At 41.5% G+C, this 25916-nt stretch overlaps 1 protein-coding gene across 1 annotated transcript in view; it reads left to right on the forward strand.

Annotated features, from left to right (window-relative positions):
• LOC115401062 (calsyntenin-2) overlaps window positions 1–25916 on the forward strand; it is a 333679-nt gene that overhangs the window by 285354 nt on the left and 22409 nt on the right. The window contains exons 9-10 of the mRNA XM_030109215.1: window positions 10208–10370; window positions 20548–20714. Of these exons, the coding sequence (XP_029965075.1) occupies window positions 10208–10370; window positions 20548–20714 (330 nt within the window). The remainder of the gene's footprint in view (window positions 1–10207; window positions 10371–20547; window positions 20715–25916) is intronic.

A 25916-nucleotide genomic window follows, 5' to 3' on the forward strand; every position in this document is an offset into this window, starting at 1 on the left:
AGATGTTTTTATTGACTCTGTTGAAATCTGTAAGCCGAGACAAGATCATTTATTTCTTGTATTACCTATTAAATACTGCATTTTCAATGTTCCGTGTTAAAGATCAGAGGATCTGCTGTCTTCCTTGTTGCTTGATCATTTCTGGGCTCATTTGGTGCTCCACCCACCAATCTCCCTCTTTTCATGTGGTGCTTGTGCTTCCACTTCGCCTACACTTTGTCGTCCTCCCCAGGTTCCTCCGCCTCCCCACTACACAGTAAAGTCACCTTGTTTCCATCGCTCATCAATCTCTGTTCTGGATCCTTCCTCCAGCACGCCCTGCAGGCCCTCCTCCCCTCTCAGCTCCATCCCTCCACTGCTTTTACTTCCTTTTTCAGCCATTTCTGTCTTTCCTCTCTGTCAATTCATTTCAAGTGCCAAGAATCACCTTGTGTTTCTCCTGCAGTTTGCTTATTCATGTGCTTTATTTCCCCATCTCAGAACTTTAACCCTGTCTTGAAAATCTTGGAGAAACTTTGGCGATGTAAGAAAAATAACAGAATAACGTGGTATCCTTGAAATATTTCTCATGTTATCGGGAATATGGGAACTATTTTGGCTTTATTCACAAAGCTCAATCTAAAGAAACTGCTTGGTTTTGAAGCAAAACCCACGTTATTCAAGTTTATTCTCCATGAATTGTTACACCTCCGTACAAAACGTCTCAGTTCGCATCAAACACCTTTTGAAGTCTGCTGGTCTGGACACAAATGCCGTACCAACTAACAGACGGACTGCAATCATTTCCATTCCCTCTGTCATGAAAATGGTGGTTTCCATGGAAGTAAATGCAAAATTATGTAGAAATTGTATTAAAGGTCATCCAAGCATGAATAAAGCCAAATATGTCTCCTCCCTTTTAAAATAGTTATGTTCAAAGGCTGACTGAAGAGCCTGTCATCATGGAGCCAGGAAAGTACAAAGCGCTAATGCATGAAGTGGCTCATACGTTCTGCAGGTTCCCCCTCTGGGGCATTCATTGCATTCTCCTCAGCCACAGAAGCAGCTGGGTAGAAAGAACATTTTTATTAGTCTAATCTGACTTCATTCAAAAAAACAATGATGACTGAAAAATAACAGAACATGTTCCATGGTTTTTTGAAGGTATCACTAATCGTGGGAAGACATTCTACCTCCATAAATAAGATGTTGTTTTTGGCAGTTTAAGCAGATTTCCATTACTGTCATCTCGGTTCCGTGATGGAGTTTGGGATGTTATTAGTTCTTTGAGATAATAAATTAGTACCGTGGCTATGTCTTCATTCACCACCTGCTGCTGTTTGATTCTGAGTTAACAAAGGAAACGCTGGGTGAAAGTGAAACGGCGATGCTCTTTAAGAATTTTTTGCAGTGCTGTTTTGGATTTAATGAACCATCTGAAGGCTCCTGCCAGGAATCTTAGTGAGAAATGTGTTGCAATAGCCCTACCTTGAAGGGAACTTCTTGGCATTACACAGGACTAGAATTCCTCTGGCAGCAAAAAATTGCTTGATGTGGAACATGACGGACTGATTCAGACCAAGATGATTGTTTAGAGTTTTTGGTAGAATAGCATCATTCTTGGAACTGCTAAGCAAAGGCAATTATATTGCATCCAGGCCTTCGCCACCTCAAGGGAAGCGGTTAAGAACACTTGGGAAGTAGCAGAAGAGGTTTTCTGCATTGAGCTGTGTTTCATCTGAGCAATTCGAAAAATACAGTTTGCTCCAGTTGGTGGCACTGCCAAGATGCAGATTACACTGGGTGAAGATTTATTGGGCCAAGAACCAAGCCTTGTTGGGATCCCCAATAATATGATCTCTCTGAGGCTTGGCAAAACAACGACAAGGCCCTTTATTATTTGCATGAGTCACTCAGCAGAGTCAGACTTAACAGAATCAAATTGTGGAAACGCCACGATTGACATATATCTTTTTGTTTGGATTCACAGTGTATGTTAACATGATGGCCACAGTGTTTCTCCTGGTTTCAAACACGTTTGTGTCCTGTGTCGTACTACTTTAATTCTACCTCTGAAAATATGTTCATTACCATTTTTGCAATGACAAGTGACTCTATGGACTTCTCAGTATGAGCACAGCTCCCTTGCTTCTGATTAAATCTTACTTCACCTTGACACACATGGTCTTTCAGTGCATGACTGAAAAAAGAAGTGATAGGTTTAGACTTAGTCTTTATGAGAACTACGATCGTGTGTTAGCAACAATAGGAGAATCATGTATATTGTGACTTTCATTGTCAGCGAACCGTTCGAACAAAACTGTCAAAGGCTTCATTTCCTTGAATTTATGAAGGTCTGCTGTACTCAACATGACAACTGGTAAGTCTAACATACAGAAAAAAATGCAGTTACTGTCTCGATGCTAAATACGAAAAGCCAGCTAACACACACATGATAATACATCAGTAACTGCTGATAGAAACACCACTGAGTTTGCAAACCTTACTCAAAGTAATCATTTTAATTCAGTCACTTTTTACACATCACATAATACTCACAAAGACAATGTTTTAGAACCAAAATATCAAATTCATGAGCTTCTTTTGACCTCGCTTCTGCTAAAAAAAAAAAAAAAAAAAAGCCAAATCTATAGGTGAGATGAGCTCCCACTCTGATAAACTTTTCATTTTCATTACAACAGATATGTTTAAAGACAATTTTGAACCTTTTGTGCTTTTGAAAAATGTGTTCAGAATTTTTTTCTTTTTTGGGCTGCTGTCATCCTACACACACATCAAAATATTCCACTATTGTGTCTTTTCGTTGATTTCAATCCTTTTTTTTCACAATCTTTAAGAGAAAGATGTGATTTTTTTTTTTTTTCCTGTTTTTAAGTATTTATGCGGAAATCAACTCACCGGCTACTGATTTAGTTTTGCTTCAGTATTTAACATTCAGGCATAAATGTATTATTTGGCTTCTTATTTATAAATTTCAACTTTTGCAGAGTTCCATGTTGATTCCGTGATTAACCATTTCTTGTCCATATTCTGTCCTTCTTATAGCGACATTATTTTTATTTTATCTGTTCTTCGTCCTCTACCACCATTTTTTTTAACCTCCTTCCTTCTTTCATCTCCCGCCTCTCTTTTCTCCCCCCTCTGTCATCTCTCTTCCCTGCCACCTCCCGATCACACATCACCTCATCTCTCTTCATTCTCTGCCTCTTCTATCTCGTTTTTCCATCTCCTGTTTGAAGTTAAAAGGTGGGGTTGGGTGACAGATCTCCTAAAGACTTTCAACTCCAAAGGACTTGAGGCAACAACTTCCAACAGTCATGTTCTAATGGAGAGACAGGCAAAGGAGAGGGGAGACCAAATAAACTGCCGAGAGTAAAGGAGAGCGAGATAGAGGGGGGGCAGATAGCAATTTTGTTTTCTTCTCGCCGTTGACTGCCCCAAGAGATGACGAGCGATCTTTGATGTGCGGCGCTTCCGCTCTCTACCTCTCTCACTCTCTTTCGCTTTCTTGCCTTTGTCCTCTGGTTGTTTCACATCCTCCTTCTACTTTGTTTGTGTGGTTATTTATTTCATTCATTCCTTCCGTCTGTCAATTTGCATCTGGCGGAGACACTGGAAAGTGGAAGGATCGGGGAATACAAAACTTTCCGCTTTGCTTTCATAAGCAAGGCGAGCTGGCGGTGCTCTCCCCAAACTTTAACTTTGGCTTTGAAGTTTTTGAATTTGACACTTAATGGTGCGGGACTGATGTCTGTGCATTCATGTTTGTGCCTTTCTGCAAGCGGTGCATCCTTGATGAATCCACACTCCAACATGTACACACACACACACACACACACACACACGTGCACGTGCACATGGAAACACATGCACTTACGAGTGGCCCATGGCTTTATTCAGAAGTACTCAGCTTTGAGCTTGTGCCACGGTAGAAGGTTATTTCCATTTCTGAGGGTTTGTAATGAATGCCGGTTTCGCCCCCTGCACGCACGCAGACGCACGCATGCAGAGCGACCGCACAGAAAACAAAATTTCTCCATCTGTGTCCAGCTGGCGCCTTCCCATGAATAACAGTGCACCTGTTCTCTCGAGCTCTAATCATTTTTCTGAAAAGGTGCCAAACGTCCACGTGATTTTATTGTAGCCTGTACATTAGCCACTCCAACTGGCCGGCAATTATTTCATGGTCGAATGCAGCTTTTCAAGGGTTTTCAGGTTTTTGTTGTAACATTGAACTCTAAGTGAAAAAGCTGTTGATGGTTGATTTGTGCAAATAAAGTGGATGATTTTTCTTTTGGCACCTCTGTCAAACCATTCATAAAAAATACAGTAGGTGCTGCAAATTATGAGATAAATTTTTAGCTTTTTTCAAGCCTGATCAATTGAAGTTTCTATATTGGGTTGCATCATTTCAAGAGAAGTGACTTACTTTAAGTTTCTACACTCCTTGTAGGCTCAGAAGATGATATATTTAAACTTAATGAAAAGTCTACTGGTTTATTTAGGATTATGTAATGATTTGAATTAAGAAATTTTTTCATGCTTTGCCATGGAGAGATTTTGATAGTAATCTAACTCCTTTTCCATGGAAACAGGTGAAAACAGAAATTTGTGATGAAACTCCAACTCCGTCTCTGTGAAATTGTTAGTAAATGCATTTGTCATTGCTCATGCGCACCATGGCCATAGTAAATACAGTAGTTTTTGTGTGCATGCATGAGTAGATGGACAATAACATTCACCTGAAACGCTGTCGTGTCAACAAAGCCAGAATTATTTAGGTTCATGCATCAGAAATCCTTATTTAAATAAATGAATATTTCATATGTTCCAAGGGCCTTGACACGTGAATGCCCGATTAGTTTAGTGAAACACATCACTAAAGAAACATCACTATCTGATTAATCAAGCAGTGACCCTTCTCATTACAGCATGTTGACTGATGTCTGACTGTAAGTGGCATTAGTCTGTATCCACAGTGCCTCTCATGCAGCAGCAGTAAAGTATATGTGACCATCTGCACGACTTTATTATATTATAGGTGTTTTCTTGCAGCTTCTCTTTGCTATAAGGCGTTGATTAATTTTTTTTTTAATTTTGGCAGAAATGTTTAACATCTTGAGGATAGTCTGTGAATTAAGTTCATGAGATGAAATCAATAATTTCGCTCACCTGCAGAGAGCCGGCAGCTCAACTACTGCATCACTCTGCAGCAAAATGTGCAAATTGCAGAACTCAATCTAACTGAAAAGAAGAGTGCTCCTTTCCAAACTAGTTACTTTATTTTAACACCTCGAATTACCTGAATTATCAAGAAATAATTGATGACTTTTATTCATTACTTGCAAAACGCTGTTAATTATTTACATAACTATTTCTTCATGTAAGACAGGAAAACTGCTTTTTTACTGTCGACTCACACTAAAACTCTAAAACTCCAGTTCCAGTGAATGTGAAATTACCAAGACTTAATCTGACAGCAAATGACTTAATTTACTGTTCATATGTACCTTTGCATTCCTCTTCCTTCCGAAGCGTATGTGTTGACTACAGGTTCGTGCGTTTCATCAGGGACGAGCTCTTAATACAACATCTACCGTGTTTGTTGGTGGCGTTTGCACACTCACCATGAAAAGACACGGCCTGCCTTTACTCTTCAAACGGCTCTCAGTTCTTGGTGTCATCAGTTCCTCGAGGATGTTCCCTTGACTGTTGACCTTAATGCTTCGCTCTCTTTTTGCACTTCTGTCGGCGGGGCAGTCGCGTGGCCTTTTGTGCTATCGCATCCCAGAGGTGTTCCGCTGCAGTCACGTCTGTGGACAACCGAGCTCACTGTCCTCTTCCTGACTCCAAATATCCTGCTACGTGGCATTATGCATTATCATGTTTGATGTCTGCGTGTCGGCTTGCGGTCATGGAGAGGTGCACACATTCTGGGAGGCAGACAGTGTGCTTTCCAAACAAGTCTGAGAAGTATAAATGGGGCCCAAAGAGTGCAAAGAAAACATTTGTCACACCATTACACCCGCAGCAGCTTGGACTGTTGACACAAGGCAGGTTGGGTTTCTAATTCAAGTTGCTCACGCCAAATCCTGAGCCTGCCATCTGCAGTCTCAGCAGAAGTGGAGACTCATCAAACTGCGCTATGTTTTTCCAGGCTTCAACTTTCCAGTCCTGATGAGCCCGTGCCCACCGGAGCCTCTGATGTCTGTTCTTGGCCGACAAAAGCGGAACCCGAAGTCGTTTTCAGCTGCTGTGGCCATTCTGCCAACAGCAATGAGCACCAACAATGATGGCTTGGTCACTCAGCTCAGATGTATTTCTTTCCCTCCACATTATGTGGTGCACATCCACCTGTCTCCCGCTGGTGCATGACTGAAAGATGGGACAGTTGTGAAAGATCCTGTTGACATGAGAATGTTTTCAAGTGAAAATTCCAAAACTTTTGTTGCATTTCTAGTGTCTGTTTACACGACAACGGTGCTCGGAGGCACTGGAAATGCAACTTTTTGAAAACAACTCAGAGTCTCCTGGGACTTATTAGTTTTATAGTTTCCTTTAGTCTCTTAGAGTAACAGTTTTACTTGGTCATCTGTCCAAACGAATGTCTTTGTAGTCACCTTTATAAGTGTCTATAGTGTGTTCTCTGTGAACACGTGTGTGTGTGGTTTCACTGCAAAAACAAACAACAATACCCACTGCTGACCCCACATTAAATCCACAGCTTTTTCGGAATTTCAGCATTTTCCATATAAATGGACATCGATTTTAAAATATTTAAGTAAAAACGAATCATGTTCATATCAGCCATTTACCACTGACTTAATAGCTTTCCTTTGTGACGTTTGAGGTATGATCTGCCTGAGACAATGTTGAGTTTTCCAACCTACTTGACCACTATGACCAACCTGAAAATAGAAAAGTTGAAGCTGTGTGTGTGTTAACTCAGACATGATTGTCTTGTTTCGATTCATACCTGAGATACATTCAACTCCCCATTTCATATCGGCCAAATGTGAACTAAAGGTTTCCTTCCATTAACACGTTTCCTCTGCCCTGCTCGCTTCCTTTAGCCTTCATTAACATGCGTCTCCATTATCCACCGTCTCTGTCCCAGAGAGGGACCTCCAACTGATTTCACAACCCTGCTCAGGCTGCCTCCTCTCGGGCAAGAGCGGAACCATATTCCTCCTTTTGAAGCCTGCAAAAGGAAGTCACGCACCAGGCGGCTTGGATCCATACGAGCTTCAGCTCCCTTTGAAATACTAAACAGCAAAATGCACGGGGAGAACAGTCCGGAAGCGAATGGGAGTGGGTAGTATGCATGTGTAAATGTCACAGGGATTAGTGTGTTTGTACGTCTCAACTTAGTTTGCTTTAGGCAGCTGAGCATGAGATTTACCTGGATTGAAGGAAAAATACTTCAGGGTCGTATTGATAATGCAACAGACAAGCTTAAGTGTGCAAATCATGTACTGGATGTACTCAATACGTATGTAGGAGATCAATCCAGACAGACTGTGTATACACGCTGCAGGTTTGATGCTGCTGTGTGTTCACGCATGTCCTAAAACCCTAACAAGCTAATCGAAATCAATCCCATCAGTTTCCATTGCATCCGCAGCGCCGTCAAAGCCACAAAACTAGATTATCCCCCTAATGATTCCCAGCACCCAGCTCAGCAGATCGACACGCCGCATATGTGTTCAGCAGCTGTGCCGAATGATCACCAATAGGCCAGATGTTGTACCTCAACACCTCAATAACAGGGAAAATGAACGGGATTGATTAGAGCTCCCATCTGCCGCGCCACCACCGTGTTAATAAGCAGCCTGCGGAGCGCTCTTCATCAGAGAGCGAGGTTACCCTGGGCTAAGTGTTTCAAAGGCCGTTCCGGGTTGTTCCAGAGGAGCGGAGAGGGAGAGGTGACGCACGCACCCCGATGAGCCCAGGCGTGGAAAAGGACTAGTGGGTGGGTGGTGGTGGTGGTGGTGGGGGGTTTGAGAAGAGCGGGTGGACACAATCAATTAAAATGCACAGCGAGGCAGGTTGAGTGGTCAAGCATGCTAAAAAGTGGCGCTGTCAAGTACTTTGGAGGAGAGTTGAAACAGGTGATGTGCTAATGCATTTCACTCAGCGGAAGCTACTTTGTTTTGACTTTGCAAGCCAGGAATTGATGTTGAGAGAGATTTCTGTCTCGTTCTTTTTTAGCTCAAAGTGGAGGCAAGCTGTGATGGGAAAAACCAACGTCGACACAAATGTAAATCTCAGATCTGCAAAGCCTTACACCCAGTAGTGTAACAGCATATTTGTTCCATTATTGCAACAATACTTAAATTATATGGTGAATGAGGAACAACACACAGGCTTTTGAGGATCAGGGTGCAAAGGTGGACCTGACTGTCAGTGCAGCAAAGACAAAACTGAAGTGTATCGGTACCAAAAATGGTGATAATATTTTGATTGCAGCGGAGCAGGCAGAGGAGGTGGATGAGTTCATGTACCTTGAGAATATTGTGAGGAAGAAGTAGGAGGAAGGAACTTATTAAAAAGTCGAGCATTGGGAAAGCGAGGCAGCCTGTCTCAATGCTGAAACCACAATGGAAGTCTTCGGCACTATAAATCCGGACCAAGTTGAGAATCTTTGGGTCAAATGTGAAAGTCGTTGTCTTGTATGGATCAGAAATCTGGAGGCTCACCGAGGGACGGAAGCAGAAATCACAGGTGTTCAATAAGAAGAGCCTGAGGAGCATTCTGCAGATTTGATGGCCAACCAGACTCTCTAATGAGGACATTATCGGTGCATTATTGGTTGTTACACACCATGTAATGTCCACAATTAGAAATAGTATTCAAACACTTTGATTTACACCGTTTATTTTATACTTTCAATATTCCCTGCTTTCATTTGCATTTTGAAAACAAAAGTGTCATAACGTACCTTCCATATCCAGAATTTACAGATTAGGATTAAAAGATAATACTGTGCGTCGTTTGTACGAGGACACTTTCAGCACTTTGACTTCTGCAACAAAAACAGAGTCACAAAAATGCTAAACAGATGCAAATCTGATCTATTTAATGCTGATTTGTTTCCAGCAAACACTCGAGAAGAATGATCCAATTAATCCTGATAACAGAATGATTGACCCATTAAGCTATAATTAAAGCTCTGTATTTCAACACCAACCACATCTGCAGCTATCGATGCCGAGAAGCCGCACTTTTATGCTCGCACACTTTTTTTTTTTAATGCGTACCTTTATTTCAGGAGACAGATCGGGCGCCGTGGGACGTGAGTGATGGCAGTCTGTCACATATCAGGAGAAAGATGCTCTGCATTTCCTCACAAACAACTCAGTTCAGCAGCTGTTTGATGGAGGTGGATCTGTTCGCCCTGCCTCACGTAAAAATAGTTCCGGGTTTGAGTCAGAGGATGCATGTGGCCGTGCTGTTGTTGTGTTTTCCTTCATTCAGATGAGACTTTGGGGTAATTTCTTTTATATGAGACGAGAGGTTCAGCAATAACTATTCACACAATACTACAACCAATGACAGCCTGAGATTGATCGATGATTTTGAATCAGTGTCTTTTTTTAAATTATTAGTTTTCGTTTTCCTTCCTTATTATTTACATACAAATAAAGTTGCCTTGTCTTGTCTCGTTGCGTCCTGCAGTGTAGAGAAGCATGTCTTCACTTTACCCATGCATGTAAATGCAAATAAACTCTTAAAATTACTCAAATCCTTCAGTCTGTAATACATATCAATGATGGAAAGACAGCAGAGGATTTTGGAATAGTCCTGATTTAATTTGTAAATTTGATTGGAGTCAACCCCCAAACCAAGTGAATATTCCCCCAACTTCTCATTAATCACAGTGTCAGTACAAATAGATGAAGTTGAGATCCAACTTTGAAGTTCACAATTAAAACTGTATCTTAATGCTGTGAAAAAAAGACACTTATCACCACATCACCATGCAGCAGATGCTCTCAGAACGATCTGAATTGCACCAATAAAAAAATGTGTGGATCCAAATGCCAACAGCACGATTATTATGAGTAAACTGTTATCATGTGTTAGGCTTAGGAAATGCTTTATATTGAATGCAGTGTGTGCAGAAAAAGGGTCCTTAGCCACGCCAGTGCAGCATTTCATTCACAATATAATGTAAAATCCATATATCCTCTTTCCTCTTTTCCAGATATGCGACAAGGAGTGGCATTACTACGTGATCAACGTGGCGTTTCCGGTAGTGACGCTCTACGTGGACGGAGTCACCTTCGACCCGTACTTGGTGACGGACGACTGGCCCATCCACCCGTCGCAGATTGACGTGCAGCTCACAGTCGGCGCCTGCTGGCAAGGTGAGTCTCATTTTCTACCTTGTGAAGAACTCACCAGGCCTTCAGGCGAAGAGGCGGGCAGCCCAAACTTCAGGGTTTTTTTTTTTTTTTTTTTTTTTTTTAAAGACGGTCACGTTAATTTTGGGGTGTCTCCAGTTTGCCGTCGCCTTGAAGCCTGTGGGATAATATTACCTGAGTGTTACTGCTCAGGGGAGTTACTGAGTGTCGAACATGTTCTCTGGCCTTGAATGAACAATGTAATTATGAGGAGCACTTAGTCTGCCTTTGACAAACGACTGAATGAGTCTGAATGAAGGCGTACAATTAAACTGTCCTCTAAACTGATAGCTGCCACTAATTGCACAAGGGTAGCAGAGAGGGCACTTTTTTCCCCCCCCCGCCTCACACACTACAGCACACCGCTGATTTGATAGCCCAAATGAGACTGCTCAGTGATGCTTAACCTGAGATAAAGATGTGTCTTTGAGTGGGAGCAGACACGGGTCAACTGGTGTCGCTTTCATCCGCCGCGGTGACCCACGCCGCTCCATCCCTCCGCCTCCTTCTCCTCTTCCTCCTTTCATTGAAAATGGTACATCTTTAGGAGGATTAAAAGGGCTGTGGATAGAAAAGGGGAGTTCAGAGACTACTCCTGCTTTTCTTGTCGGAGGCTAAGCTTAGGTAAAGAGTCGGTGAAGACCATATTGGAACCTAAGCCATTAGACACAGTAGATCGCCTTTGGAAAGCGTGAGGCTTAAATCTGTCCGGCGTGTTGATTGCAAACATGTTGTTCATTGTGTAAACCGACTCCCGAAGCTTCAGCTCTGAATGAGTTTCGGGGACAAAAGGAAAGCGAGTGAAAGCCGCCGTGTGGATCTCTGCTTTTTGTTGTCTGAATGATGTTTTCTTGAGAGGAGAAGTCAGACACAGAGTTCAGACTGGATGTCACATGTTGAAGCGTGACAGCAGGGTAAAAAAAAAAAACAAAAACCTGTCAGCTCTAAACAATACAGTGATGATCTGTCATATTTAATTTAATTTAATGATTTAATTTCATGCTCCGTAACACTTAAGTGGCCAGTCAGCACTGCCTAATGGAAGCAAAGGCTGTCCTGACCACAGCAAATGAATTTTCACTTAGAATTATCATAAATCACGTATTTATCCGAAGAGGCCGGTTCAGTGTGCTGTGATGAGATTTTAAAGGCATCGATTAGTCTGTGAAATCTGTAATCAAACGAGCTTTACACTGCCATTAGCAGCAGCGAACACTCATTAATCAGCTTTGCTAGTTTAGGAGTTTCGATGGATCACTATGACCTGGGATAAATCATCTTTCAGATGCTCAGAAAGTAGAAATGTTGATCTGGGAAACACATAAGAGGAGACAGTATGAAAAAAATTGCTTATTGAGTGGATTAAGGGCCCATTAAACTATGTTTTCTAGTGAATGCATAACTTTCAATGTGCTTTTTTACATGCCGCTCGGAGCGCTAAAAACCAAAACAAAAGTAAACAAAATATGGTTTAATTATTTTTTGCTTGCACACTATATAAGTGAAATACAGTTGGTCTATCAAATAAGTTTGTAATTCGGTTCAGCTGTATTTATACAGCAGGACGTACACAATAGCCATCAAATGGCATTTCACATTCAAATAAAAGAGAGCACATTTAGACATGCTGTTTCCTTTGTTTATGCACAAATGCTGGCGTATTGATTGATATAAAATTTGGATGTCAAAGCTCTCCAAAATGTCCCATTTTCTCAGTGGGATGTTATAATTTGTCAGTGTTCTGATGTAGTTTATCCCCACTGAGAAACTGAAACGTCCCCACTTCTCAGTTACTGCTAAATGCACCATTATCCTTAATTGTTTTGTTTGAATGTAATTACATTTGGTACATGTGCTTGCAAAAGTAGATTGTTTTCCTAAGCTTGTTTTGCAATGAGCAGTTAGAAAAAAAGAAAATAAAAACCTGGAGTTTGAAGCAGACTCTGATAGGGGAACAAAATTGTGTCTTTCTTAACTCGGACCGGAATGTGCTGATTGGGAAATAGTATTAAGGCCAAAATCTGATTTTTCATTGGATTACAGGAACAGTCACATTATCTCTGAATACCAAATAGTTGTATAAATGCTTTCTGTCAGAACTGCATGAACAAACCAGATTGAATCAGATCAAATTTCAGGAAGCCTGGTCTGAGCCAAACATGTGGATTTAAAGACAGGAACAGAAACACTGCACAGCAACTCGTAACAAAGTCAGTATTGCCATCTCAAAGTGAGAACCACCCCTTCTTTCACTGTACAATCCTTTAAAAGGTGCTTCAGACGGCGTCAGCTAAATTGGGTGGAAAGTGTCAGTTCTGATCAGCTACATAGATTTCAAGCAGTGGGCTTCACCTCCTCCGAGGTGGAAGCTGTTATCAACCACTTATTTGAACAGTGAAGAATACAAGCAGTAGGCATGACCAGGAGCTGGTTTTCCTGAGGGAGGATGAGGACTTTCTCTCCTCTTCGGTCTTTATACCCCCCACCAAGGGGAACAAATTCATCCACTTTCATCAGAGGTCATTGGTAGTTCAGTGGCAGGCCATCCATTCATCCATTCATCTTCCCACTCCATCCTGTTCGGGGTGGTTGGGGGCTTTGGAGATAAGGCAGGTTACATTCTCAACAAACTGCCAGTCCATCACCGGGAAAATACAGAGAGACAGACAACCTCACACCCGCAGACCAGTTGTTGCCAGTTAGCCTCACATGCACTATGGGGAGAAAGCAGAGTAATAACCCACACATATCAACTTCACACAGAAAGGCCTGCCGCAGATTCAAACCTACGACCGTCTCATTGCCCATCCATCCATCTTTACTATTGCTTAATCCAGTGCAGGTTAGCAGGATGCTGGAACCAATCCCACTGCCTCTGGGCGAGGACAGGATACACCCAGGACAGGTCTCACTTTGATTCAAACCTTTGACTTTATTGTCGCTGAGTAGCAAGTCAAATCATGTGATGTACGGATGCTAACTGGCAACGGACAGTCGACTTGTGCTGTCCAGGAGTGCAGTGTGCTGAAGGACAGGGGGAATGAGCCTATTGCCTGACCCAGAGGTGATAGAACCAGTCCTCAGTATAATATTGACCTTGAATGATATGTTTGTTGCTTAATAAAGATGGATGGAACATGACTGCCACTCGCTACCCCCTCATGCTGCATGTTGCCCCAGTCAATGTCATGTTTGACAGTAACTTCAGGACCTGATGCAATAGGTGTGATCTGCATCAAGGCAAGCAGAATGGTATCATAAAGAGAAGCTGGCAGCTTTGTAGCCCAGGTCTCAACGGGTTAAACATATATCCTCAATCTTTAGATATTCGGAGCAGTGACAAAGCTCCTCTGGCTCCGTGCATCTGCACAGTTTCCACTCACTCCCATTTTCTCATAAAAGCATTTGCTGCCCATCCAACCTTCTTCCCTTTGCCTCGGAGAGTAAGTGCTGGCTGTGCACTTCTCGCACAGTCAGCCTATATTTACCCTCTGACCTGGCAGAGAGCGTGTCGGTGTTCAGGAGTGTGTAGCAGTCAGATAGCGAGGCGAAACACACTCTTCTCTCTCTCCACTCATGTGTGTAATCACACGTCTCTGCTCTGCCTCCCCGGGTTCCTTCGCAGCGTGGCAGCCGGCGTGCGGGAGGCAACACTATTTGTGTATCGCACGTGTACAAATTGAAAAATAAATCCAGTTGTATTCGCTGCATATTGAATAAATGTAGCTGCACGTGTTGCATATCACAAAGTAAGTGAGGTCGCACATCTCTCATGTTTACAGCTAAGTAATGAGTCTGTTTTCAGCTCAGCCGGGCCTTTCCACTCTCATCTGTTGCTGTTTTGGAAATGATGCGAATAACAGTGAGTGAAGATCTATAGCCGGAGGAGGGCTGCACAGAGCAGGAAGCGAGAGCTGACACCACGTAAAGACCTGTCTCTGCAAAGTGGAATGATCAGCGCTTTTATCACTCCGATCATTCCCTCTCTGCAGCGTCTCTGTAATCCCCTCTCTTCCACTTCGCCCCTTTTTTTATCCTCTTTATGGGACCTTTAATGGTTTCTCTGGCCACAGTTTGAATTGATAACATCTGTCAGGTTGGGACTAAGTGGATCGGTGGACATCATAAGAGAAAGCGGGCAAAAAAAGAAAGGGAATGGCAACTGAGGTGAAGCATGAGGAATAAAAAGTGACGAGGGTGAAAAAGAAGGACTGACATGGCACAGTTTGGTAAAGTAAATCCAGATATGACCTTGTGGTCTAATAAAATAGATTTTCTGGTATTTGGCATGGTATCAGCGAGCGCTGGGAAGGTGTGCTTATTGTGCTGAGCAAAAACATTTGTTGAGTATACGGAATAAGCCAAACCGTTCGGCTGACTGCAGACCAATTTTTTTTTTCCAGAACGTTTCAAACCAACTGTTCCCAAGCGGTCGATTGTGGCGCCTGTCAAGCTTTCCATTCCCTGCAGCACATAATGCAGTTTACTGTGATAACAGTGGCACATTTACCTCTCGATGGGTACAATGTGTGTTTAGTGTCAGGATGAAAAGTGATGATGGTTGTTGGCAGATTTTATCAGCTGTGGACAGCTAATGCAGGTATTATACAAAGGATGGGTTGGTTCACTGCTCCGTCAGCAGGACTTTAGAAGCCGACTCGTTTTAACAGAAAGTTCAAGGAGTTATTTACAGCATACGTGTAGGGAAAGTCCATTAATGATATGCTTGAAGGTCTGGATTGCTTTTAATTCATCTCGGCAAAATAATGCTTGGGTAGAAAAACTTCAGATTAATTCAAAGGAAGTACTATTTATGAAAGATGCATTTTATGTAAAATGCTAATTAAGAAGCAAACTGGGAAATTAAACTTTCATTTTCTCATGCATATTTACAGGTTTTAGCTCAAAACTGAAGCTCCTGTTTTCCTGATTAATAGGTTGTTCTACTACTGAGCAAAAAGGTTGACAGCTCAATATTTGCCTTTCTATTATGCCTTTACAGATCTGATTTGTCAGTTAATCTATCTTACCTATCTGAATTCAGTCATCTTTGTTTGTTGAGGCAAGCCACAAACAGTGAGAAGATTTCTACTTCAATGATAAATGGTGCTTGCAACAGTACTTTCCAACTTTGGACTTATGAGATAATTGTGGTTCACTGAGTTCTAAACCCAGGTAGAAAGTCAGCCACTGAAAAGTTTCATAAATATTCTCATCACGATTCACCATTTCCAAGTAGCATCGCTATAATCTTCATCATTTAATGGGGCTAACTCTCAATCTGTAGGTTTCAAGCTATACTTAGCTAGACATAGTTCAGCTGGAAACTTCCATTTAAGGCACCCAATACAATGCTCCTCTGTCTTTGTCTTGACATCTGTCCAATACTTGACAAGACAAATGCAGTTCGCTTGAGAACGTCGATATATCTGTCGGCTGTTGGGCAGATGGGCATCGAAATCACGCTTGTGTTCCAGCGAGCGTCTTGAGAGCGGGTGCAGTGGAGCATACGATGCCACATGTGCAGAGAGGAGATCTGAAATTAATGGACTGTGAAAACACTTGGTGAGGAACTTAGGCAGAGTGATGACAGAAATGCATGAGCAAGAGGAAGAGTTGAGGCGTGCTTGAATTTTTCAACCCACCCATGTTTCCAGTTGCTCAGTCAAGAACGAAAGTCTTCATCAGTCTGTCCTCCAGGTAGGCAGGCGTACAGATGAGGAGCCGCCGGGTTGATGGGATCCCCTGGGTCGATCACCTCAACTGCGAGGGCCCTGTTGCCTGCCCCAGGGGTGATAAGGAGGCTCGATATGCAGGATGTAGCTGCAGGTCAACGGTCACAGGGGGATGATTCCAACCTGTGAAGCCACCGCACTCCATTTGTGTCACGTTCTCACTCCAGGAAAGTAAGACATGATGGAGTGTTTCCACCGGTGGTCAGTCCAGTCTCCACCTGCGCTGACGGTGCTTTTCAGAAGTATAGATACATCACTTGAGGCAGTGATAGATGTACCTGCACTGTTGGCGGGGAATTATGGGGGAGCCTGGGTCAAGCTTTTCAAGGTGTTAAAGTGCAGGTAGTGTTGAGTGAGTCGTCAGCATTAGTGTCTGAAGCTGTTTGGTACCCTTGTTACTATGTAAATATGTAAAATTGGCAGGAATGCATGAACAGAACCCACATTAAGAGTTTATAAGGATCAGTCATGTAATAATGAGACATAACAGAAGCCCATGATGTAACAATTTGGACATTCTGAATGTAATAAGGCTGAAACTGAATAACTTTCTAATAATGTAATGAAATAGATATGCTTAAAACATTTTCACAATGTCTCAATTCCTCATTATCATTCACTCTCACATTCATTGTGGGGTTTTTTTTTTAATAAGCAAAGTGCAAACGTGCAAAGAACGTTTCCATTTCCCATAAATGCAGCCCTATATGTGCATAATTACATTGTTTCCTGTGTATCTAAAACATTTCAAAAGTCCAATTTGATCGATTTTTTGCAAAATGTTATTACTATAATGTCTGAAATATCCTTTACCCATGTTGCTGGTCATTATTACATTGGTGATTGTTACATACCCATCTACAATAATTCGAGAGTACTTAACTGTAATATTTATCATCCGAATATGTCGATGACACAATTTTATCGGTTAAACATGAAGCTTTGGTAAAATTAATATTTGAAATATGTTGTGAAACTGTTTTTCTGCCTACATCATCCATTTTGCTCACACTTTTTCTATATCACCCATAACTTGTTGAAATTATTGATTCCATGATCCTACAGACTGACGCTATGGGAGCGACATCTGCCTTCTGCGGTCCATGAATCCTCACAGTGGCTGAAGTGACTTCACAAGCACTTCACAAGGATGAAACACATCAAATGTATTTTGATCGTTGAAAGTGAAATCAACGCAATTAACTGCGAACTTGCAATCTTAAGCTGCACATACAAAAAGTGATTATTGGTTGAATGCTGGGTCTCCTTTATTTTGCCGTTTATGTTCATCTGTAAGTGATAAAACGCATCTTCACAAGTGGTGGGAGATTAATTTAACTGGCATCTTGCCGAGATCAGCAGCTTACTTTACAATGTTAACATGTCTAAATTGCCTTTACAGTCATTCAGTCACAATGTGTTTTTCATTGAGATTTTGCTTAAATTATGCAAGATTAACACAACGATTCGTTGATGATGAATACTTGTCGATCACAGTGATATGTCAGGTAGTGGTCCTACATGAAAACTGGAGCGTATGAAAGTGTTTCTCCCATTTTGTGTGTGCAAATAGACATTGTTTTCAAAATGTTGCTGTATAAACACAAAACCATTCTGAACTGGAAAAGCAAAAACGATGCAACTTCACTTGAAACATTCACATGTACAGTAAATTGAGCCTTTAGTGTTTCCCATTGATAGTGAATGGGTTTTTATTAGTACCGTAAATTCACTAGATGAGTCGCATTTGATTAATAAAACCAGCAGAAACCACACTGGTGTATTGAACTCATTTACTTTTCAATAACCAAATACGTTCTTTGTTTTCTTACTTCAGGTTCACAGTTTCAATTCTTTTCTCCAGTCTCTCATGCTTTTTTCAGATATTATGCTCAAATTCAGTTTTATTTTTTATTTTTGGACATCGTTTTGCTCATGTATTCTGTCAAAAACTGCAGTAATGGACGTTTTATTATGGTACCGCATGTATCAGTGTTGTTCTCATAAAGTGGCCTTTGTTCCCAGATGGTATATTTCAATACATAAGTGACTTTTTAGTCACATATCCAGCTACTTTTACTCTGTCTTGACTCGGCCAGTATTAAGCTTCAGGCTAAAATCCTGAGAGTTAAACGATATATATATAGCTCCCAACAAGCACTTTTCACTGTTAGTAATTTATTTCATTTTGAAAATATTGGGGAATAGGAGGTAATTGTCTGAAGGAGAAAAAAACGTTGCTAGCACCTGTTCGCCATATGCACACGGTGAGGAAGTCTGGGTTGCTTGGCAGTAAAGACAAGCTTAATCTAATAAAAAGATATTATATCTGGGATCATTCCCAGCACACAGGGTCTGGTTATGCATTTTCCAGATGAAGGTCAAACTCCAACCTGGTGGAAAAGTCAAGGAGTATGTGTCAGTACTCTATTCTTTCACCTAATGCAACAAAAGTTTTCAATTTTCACTCGACAGTGTCGTTATGATGGCATCATCACTGTTGTTTTGCCTTGTTTTGCATTTTAAATTTGATAATATTCCCTTTTTCAGCTGCTGGTCCTACTAAACAATGTTACTCACAGCTATTTGATGACTGGACCACAGTTTTCATTTCCTATATTGACTAAAAACACAGCAGCTGGCATTGTGAACTGGATGATGTGGAAGTTTTAAGCTTTTGTTGATGATTGTACGCACAGCCCTGATTGTGGAAAAAAGAACTCTGAGATAGATATAACTAGCTGCTATTTTCTTTCCACCTCACTGATGTGGATAAAATGTGCCAGATAAGTATAATTGCACCTTATTTTCTTCCGTTCTGGTGTTGTTTTTGAAAGGAAAATAGAAAAAATAAGCTCTCAAACACTGCCTGTCTCTGATATTATATGCGACTCGGTGTGTGAGAGTAGAAAGTGCTACAAAAGCAAGCAGAGAGGCGAGACAGATCATTTAATAAAGAGATGAAGTTGATGTCTGGGTTTGCACTTTGCCTGCCAGTCATTGCTCCCCTTCATTATTGAGATATTTCTATAAATTTCTGTAGGTGAGATGTTAGAGTGATCACGCTCTGCTCTCAGTGCTTTGGGGGATTACTGCCAGAATTAGAGAACAGCGCAGGAAGAGATAAAAGCAGTGAAAGAAAGGATTGCAAAGGTGAAATTTTGATACCCAGAGATGGTAACCTTTCAGATAATGAGCGGTTCGGAGGCTCCTCTTGCTGGTGCTGGCCTTTATGGGGTTCAGAGGACAGCCTTTATATGTGTTGACTTTTTCCCTTTACCTTTATTTAGCCCGCACAGGCCGTCTCAGCAGCACTTGCACTTTTTACAGTGGCGCCCCGCCGCTTAATCACAGGACGAGGACACAGAATGGGCATCGTCGGGCCCATTATGGGCCATCATTTGGTCATCAGGACTCCTAATTAAAGGATGGACAAGGTCACTATAAGTGTGATGATATTGTAATGAGCCAGGGACCGCAGACCAGTGCTTCACCGTATATTAACCATAACTCTGGAGGGGTTGTACCACCTGTAGTAATAATTTCAGAACAAATGGAATCACAGTGGGCCTTAAAGAATGCTGACTTTGGAGTATTTGCTTATGCTACACACAGTGCTTTGCATTGGAAAACACCATTTTGCAGGTTTGCATATTGCTGAACTTCTGAAGCAAATAAGATTAACCAAGGGAAGATAATAACGGCATAAATAAAATATATGCATAAATATAAGCATTCCCTTTTGCATTATTGGTTATACATGTACATATTTAAATATTCTGTGAACAAGCCGAAAACCTACTGCCTGGAGAAAATATAGAAAACATTAAATCTATGAATTTAGCATCTCTGTTGAATCACTGAAACGGCTCCAAGGGCATACTTTATGTTTAAGTGTGGTGTTTAATATGTATAAGAGTAAGCAAAGCTTGACACTTGCTTTGTAGGGTTTTGCTTATAAAATAGAATAGAATTGAGTGGATTAGAATAAACCCAAATTATTATGTGTGCAGTGAAGTACTGTTTGTTGTCCTGCTGCTAACAAAAGAAATAAAACACATACCGAGCATGATGGTGATTGTGGGAGTGGACGAAATTTAGCTGTTGCATTTGTAAGTTGATTCCATTCAGCTTCATAAATGTCACAGTTTGTATAAATTGTCAGTTTTAGGTTTGGACATTCAATTAAATTACATTTGCAACTAAGACATGATGTGTGTGTGAGGTACATGTTACAAGGTCGCTTTCAATTATGTTCATACCTTTTTGGCCAAATGCTTTTTCAAAACTGTTGCACCGTCGTGCAATTATTTGACAACATCAAAGTGACTAATTCTGTCAAACTACAGTAATTCTGTATGCCAATAAGAGGGTTAATGCTCTCGTCTGTGTGTTTGTTTGTGAAGGTGGGGAGGTCACAAAGCCTCGGTTCACTCAGTACTTCCGGGGAAGCCTGTCTGGACTGACCATCCGGCCCGGGAAGATCGAGAGCCAGAAGGTTATTTCCTGTCTGCAGGCCTGCAAAGAAGGACTGGACATCAACTCCCTCGAGAGCCTCGACAAGAGTATAAAGGTACACACACGCACGCACACAGACACACACACTTATGTATATACACATGAACACACACCAATAAAAACTCCAAAGATCTAGCTATTAGTCAACCCCTTCTTCAGAAGGGCTGGCGAGCTCATTTTAGTTCAGTGGCTACAGTTGTATTTCATCTTGAGCAGTGATGGGAGTCACTGTGTTAAAATAAATGGTGTTATTAATAGCGTTACTATTTTTAGTAATAAGTAATTGAACTAATTACCTTATCCAGCATTAAACGTCATTACTGGTCCTGACAATAATATGAAGCGTGGTGTCGTTACTGTAATTCACCGCCTTCTGCTATTTTTTTTTTGCTCCACTGGAGTCCAGTTAAGTCGGAGCATCAAGTTTTTGTACAGAAAGAAGGAACCGCATTGGTCCAAAACGTGTTACGTGACGTGCCAGAGATGCAGCCACAGAGCCCTGATCATTCAAAGGCAGCTTTTAAATGGAAGCACAGACATCTATTGACATATATCTATTGTGTTTTATTATTATTTTACAAATGTAGAAACACTATCTAAAAATGAAATTTGATTGGTGTCTGTATCATATTATCACACAGCAACATTTGAATAACTGAGATTAATGTCAAGTGTCCTTTTTTTCATTAATCATATATTCAGTTTTATAAATAGTAACTGATTATGCATCTTAAAGATCCGTTAAGATGGGATCCAAATTCTTTGACGTATTTAGTCACATTTTTATAAAGTTATGCAATAGTTGCTTTGACAAGTACTTAGTTATTTTTAAAATACTGTAACTCAGTTACTAAGTCAGCTAATTTTTTGAGGGAGTAACTAGTAACTATCACAAAAGCAAAGTAACTTGCTCAACACTGATCTTGAATGGGACAGAGAAAAGTGGCAAAATTACCTTTAAGTTTAAATTTCAAGTTTTTCTTTTGCAGCGTGTTCAGGATAAAACTGTTGTTTGTTTTTACAAAATATAAACAATTACTTTGGAAAATCACTACAATCTCAGCATCAAGTCAATTTCAAGGAAACCTTCTTGTACAACATGCAGTGAAATATCCAACAAACTTCTCCTTAAGCTGTTGCAGGATGCATGTTTTCACAAATGCATCCTGACAACATGACGTTGATGCCAGATTGCTTGCAATGCGCTATCTACCTACCTTTCATGCAGCATCACAGACATCTCGGCTCAGGCTTCAATGCTGTGTTGTGTGTGCCAGTCTTACAAAATTGTCAAAAAAATTAATGCTTTACTTGAAATCATCACCATTTGTTTGCTTTTCCAGGCTGGCTTGGAGCCTCTTGTGGGCCAGTTGTTGCCCACGGGCCTTATGTTTAACATCTCTGCTCTACAGTCTCCCTGAGGGAACTCGTTCCTTGTGTGATGATACAGTCATTCAGTTTTCGTCCGAGTATTTAATGTGATCCAATGTGAGCATGTAGGGCAGCTCCCGAGACAGAGACATGGAGCTGGCCGTTTGAACTGACCCTTGTCAGTGTCTCCACTGGGAGGACAGGGAGCTTTCTCAAGCTTTGACATCTACAAGAAACACGCTTTAAGAGTCTTCCTGGGTCAACTGTGTTGCAGCTCAGCTTGGATTTCCTCTCTGAGAGGCTCTCCGGTGACGATGGGAGTGTATAAGTACAAAGTTGCAGAAATGCTGTTTATCGTGGTTACCTTTTTTTTTTCTTGTGCCTAAGACCTAAATATCTTTTTAAGCTCTGAATACAGCTCAGTTATCAGCGGGCCCATGTGTACTGCTGCGACAACACAGAAATAAATCTTGTTCTTCATTCCACAGGCACTTATCAAGCTCGCCAATGCAAACAGCGGCCATGTGAGAGGCACAGACTGGCAGCCAATGGTTTTCTTTTCAAACTTGGCTTCAAAAAAGAACAAACTATACCTGGAAACATGGCGTGAGAAAAATTTTGCTCTAAATATGAGCTCTTTTGAACCTTGACTAAGTTTTGGAGAAGGTTTTCTCTTATTGTTTAGCCGCACTGCATCCAGTGTGGACACAGAAGAGTTTTTACAGCATATTGTTTCTTAATTTAATTGAAGCTTTCCACTGTGCTGTTTATGCCATGTTTCAAGTGAAAACACATTGTTTTTGTTTCAGAAAAGTTTTACTTTTCCAGAGTTTTGAAAATATGGAAATGGCAGAAACTCTGGAAACAGTGTGGTTTTCCATGTAGAGCCACTACTGGGGGCTGTTTTATAAGAAAACCACCTATTTATGCAAGCAGAGAACAGCATGCAGTGAACATTGCATCTCATGTCAGCTGTCTTTCTTTTCTGTTTTGGCCCCCCAAATTTTGGAAGAAATAAAATGTGTCTCCACGTGTGATCCAGATGATAATGTAGTAAATGTGCACTTCTTTTTTTTGAGACGCTCTGTTATCGTTATAAATGAATCCTCCTTTCAAATGTTTGGAATGATTTATTATGGCTGTGGTAAACATGGGCAGTAGCAGCGTTTTTGGAAAAGTTTGCATTTTGAAATCGCATGAAGTTTCTCAACTTAGTGTTGATTTATTACAGCCAGGTCGCAGGTTAAAAATCTAATACTACAAGCATCACCTATCAGGCAGCTTGTTATGTGCACCCCAGCATGTGTTGTTTGTTGTTATTGTTATTTCAAACATAAAAAAAAACAATTAATAAAGAAAATATGTCAAACAAAGCTGGATAACTGCATCAAGAGTTACAGAAAATGAATGGATGAATCACAGAGGCATCATGAATTCTTTATTTTCATGAATCAAATGAGTAATGTAGAATTAGCAGGCATTGACTTGTGTGGAAACACACAAAAACACACATTTTGATCTCAGTTGACACCATATTTTTTAATGTCTCCCGGGCTAAATCACCAGCCGTCTCTCTTCAAACCCCTCCACTGCCTTCTTCCCCCCGTCTTTTCACCGGCTCAGATAATCCATCTCCCTGCTCTGTGGAAGATAGCAGGCAGACGAGATGGATGGGGGTTTGTGCGGACTCAAAGCCGGCCCCCATAACCACCCCGCCCCCTGGCTCTTTTGACCCTCTTTCTATCGGCCGGCTCTTCAGGCTTCCCGCTCTCCTGAAGTTCTTCTGCTGCGGCGCAGGAAACCAGCCTTTCTGAGGAGATGAGACGGGACGAGGTGGAGGGAAGGGGATACAGTGGAGCAGAGGAGAATCGCCTCTCCGGGGACAGCGCCGTTTATCTCTCCAGAGCCATTTCATTTTCTTCTTAGCTGCACACTCATCTGACTCCGATAAGTCCGCGGGAAGCTTAGACGGACGCCGTTTAGCAACGCAGGTATCACCGCTGGCACAGCACAATCAGAGGCGAATAACAGAGAGGGAGGCAGAGACGGAGGGAGGACCAGAGATGAGAGGAGACAAGGGGAAATGACAGTGGAGGGGGACTGTATGGAGAGCCCCATGAGGTGCTGGAGGAGTGTCACCTCTCTGCTGAGTCCCAGTTTCAGGATATAAGAGACACTCTGCAGTTCTGGCAGGGAGATACTAAGCTGTTTTCTAAAGAGAGACGAGCCTCAAATCCCCACCACCGTTCTCCGCTGGAGACGTCAATCCTCTTCCAAAAAAACACCTGCAAGCAGATTCTCCTGACTATTTTCTAGTGCCTTGACTTAAATAGCCCGGCAAGTATTTTTAACCTTGTTTTAAAAGGCTTCATTCTTCAAATTTTGGTAATGCATTAGTCGTCTTCTTTCTCTGTTGGCCAGGTGTTCCACCTGAAGGGAGATACAGTGGCACACATCTGAATGTTGGTCAAATATGAGCGTGAATCTACTGGATACTGTTTGTTTGGACATTAGCGAAAGAGAGAAAAGTGTTTCACTGGAAATTATGGATCAGATTTTCATTCAAGTGACACACCAACGACGATCAGTGTGTCGATTAAGCATTGTCTTCTCCTCCAATGACCCACTCAACCCTCTGAACTACAGGTGACAACTTGTAAAAATCCTAAGTAATTATTCATCCGTCTGTCTTCTGTGCTGCTTTGTCCATTTTAAATGTAGTAGCATGTCCAAGTATTTCTACCCGTCGTGCTAATGCAAATTAGTTGGCGTCCCTCCTCCATGTCAGCAGCTGCTTTTCCTTTTAATCCCGTACAGTTTTAAAGTCCGCGTTTTTTTAAGAAACCTGCAGCCGCCGTGAAACAGGCGATCCATCACGGCGAACATCACTTTCATTCAGAACATCTGTTTCTTTTAGTCGGGGTGACATTGCTGTTGCATGCCAATGCAGCACAGGCAGAAAATGCCTCCTTTGATGGATTGCCTGACTCAAACAAGTCTCCGCAGAGACTGATGTCCACGCTCCTGTATAAGGTCAACGCATAGAAAACAAAGACTGCTGGCGAACTGTAACAAGCCTTGTAAACATTTTACAAAGCCGCAGATGAATGGAATGAATGACAACTTCTTTTTTTCCAAACCTCGCAATCACGACTCATTAACATTTTATGTATGGCACTTCAAAAATTGTGTCGCCCATACTCAAGGCATTGTAATTTACCTTAATCATTTTGGTAATGTGCCCCAATTTATATAACAAGGACTTTGAAACTAATTCTTTGCCGTCAACAGCTGGAGAGCCAGAGGCCTTTTCTTTTCAGGTTTTCCTCTCAAACATCCGTCACAATCTCATTAATCAAGAAACACTTCGTGGCAGGGTTTCACACTCTGGGCAAGCATACTGAAATTCAAGGGTGGATTGATCACAGTTTGGCGGTCAAAGATCACCTGAAGAGGATTGGCCAGCGGTCTGCACAGACGATCTCGCTGGGGTTTAGGGTCTGGTGCACTTTTAGACCCCGTTTACACAACAGATGTTTCAAGTTTTCATTAATGCAACTTTCTGAAAACATCTCTGAAGGTGGAACTTTTTTTAGATAATTGCTGGAGTTGTGTTTTCCAGCCTTTACCACTGTTTCCAGTAAGTCAAATAAGTAAAGCTGCTTTTTTTTTTTTTTTTCGATTCTACATCATCATATGATCTGAACACCAAGACTTGAAAAATGACTGGAGTTTAATCACATGGCCGCGAAGGAAATTGTTATTCTGGGTGCAGAAACAGGTTTTTGGGGTGAATGAACAGCTTGGCTTCCCATTTTATGCCCTGTGTGTGTCTAGGCCCTCGCTTCCTTCACAGATAGTTTCTACACTAGATTAAGCATTAGTG

This window comes from Salarias fasciatus, chromosome 14 (genome assembly GCF_902148845.1).
Source record: "Salarias fasciatus chromosome 14, fSalaFa1.1, whole genome shotgun sequence".
Classification (NCBI taxonomy): domain Eukaryota; kingdom Metazoa; phylum Chordata; class Actinopteri; order Blenniiformes; family Blenniidae; genus Salarias; species Salarias fasciatus.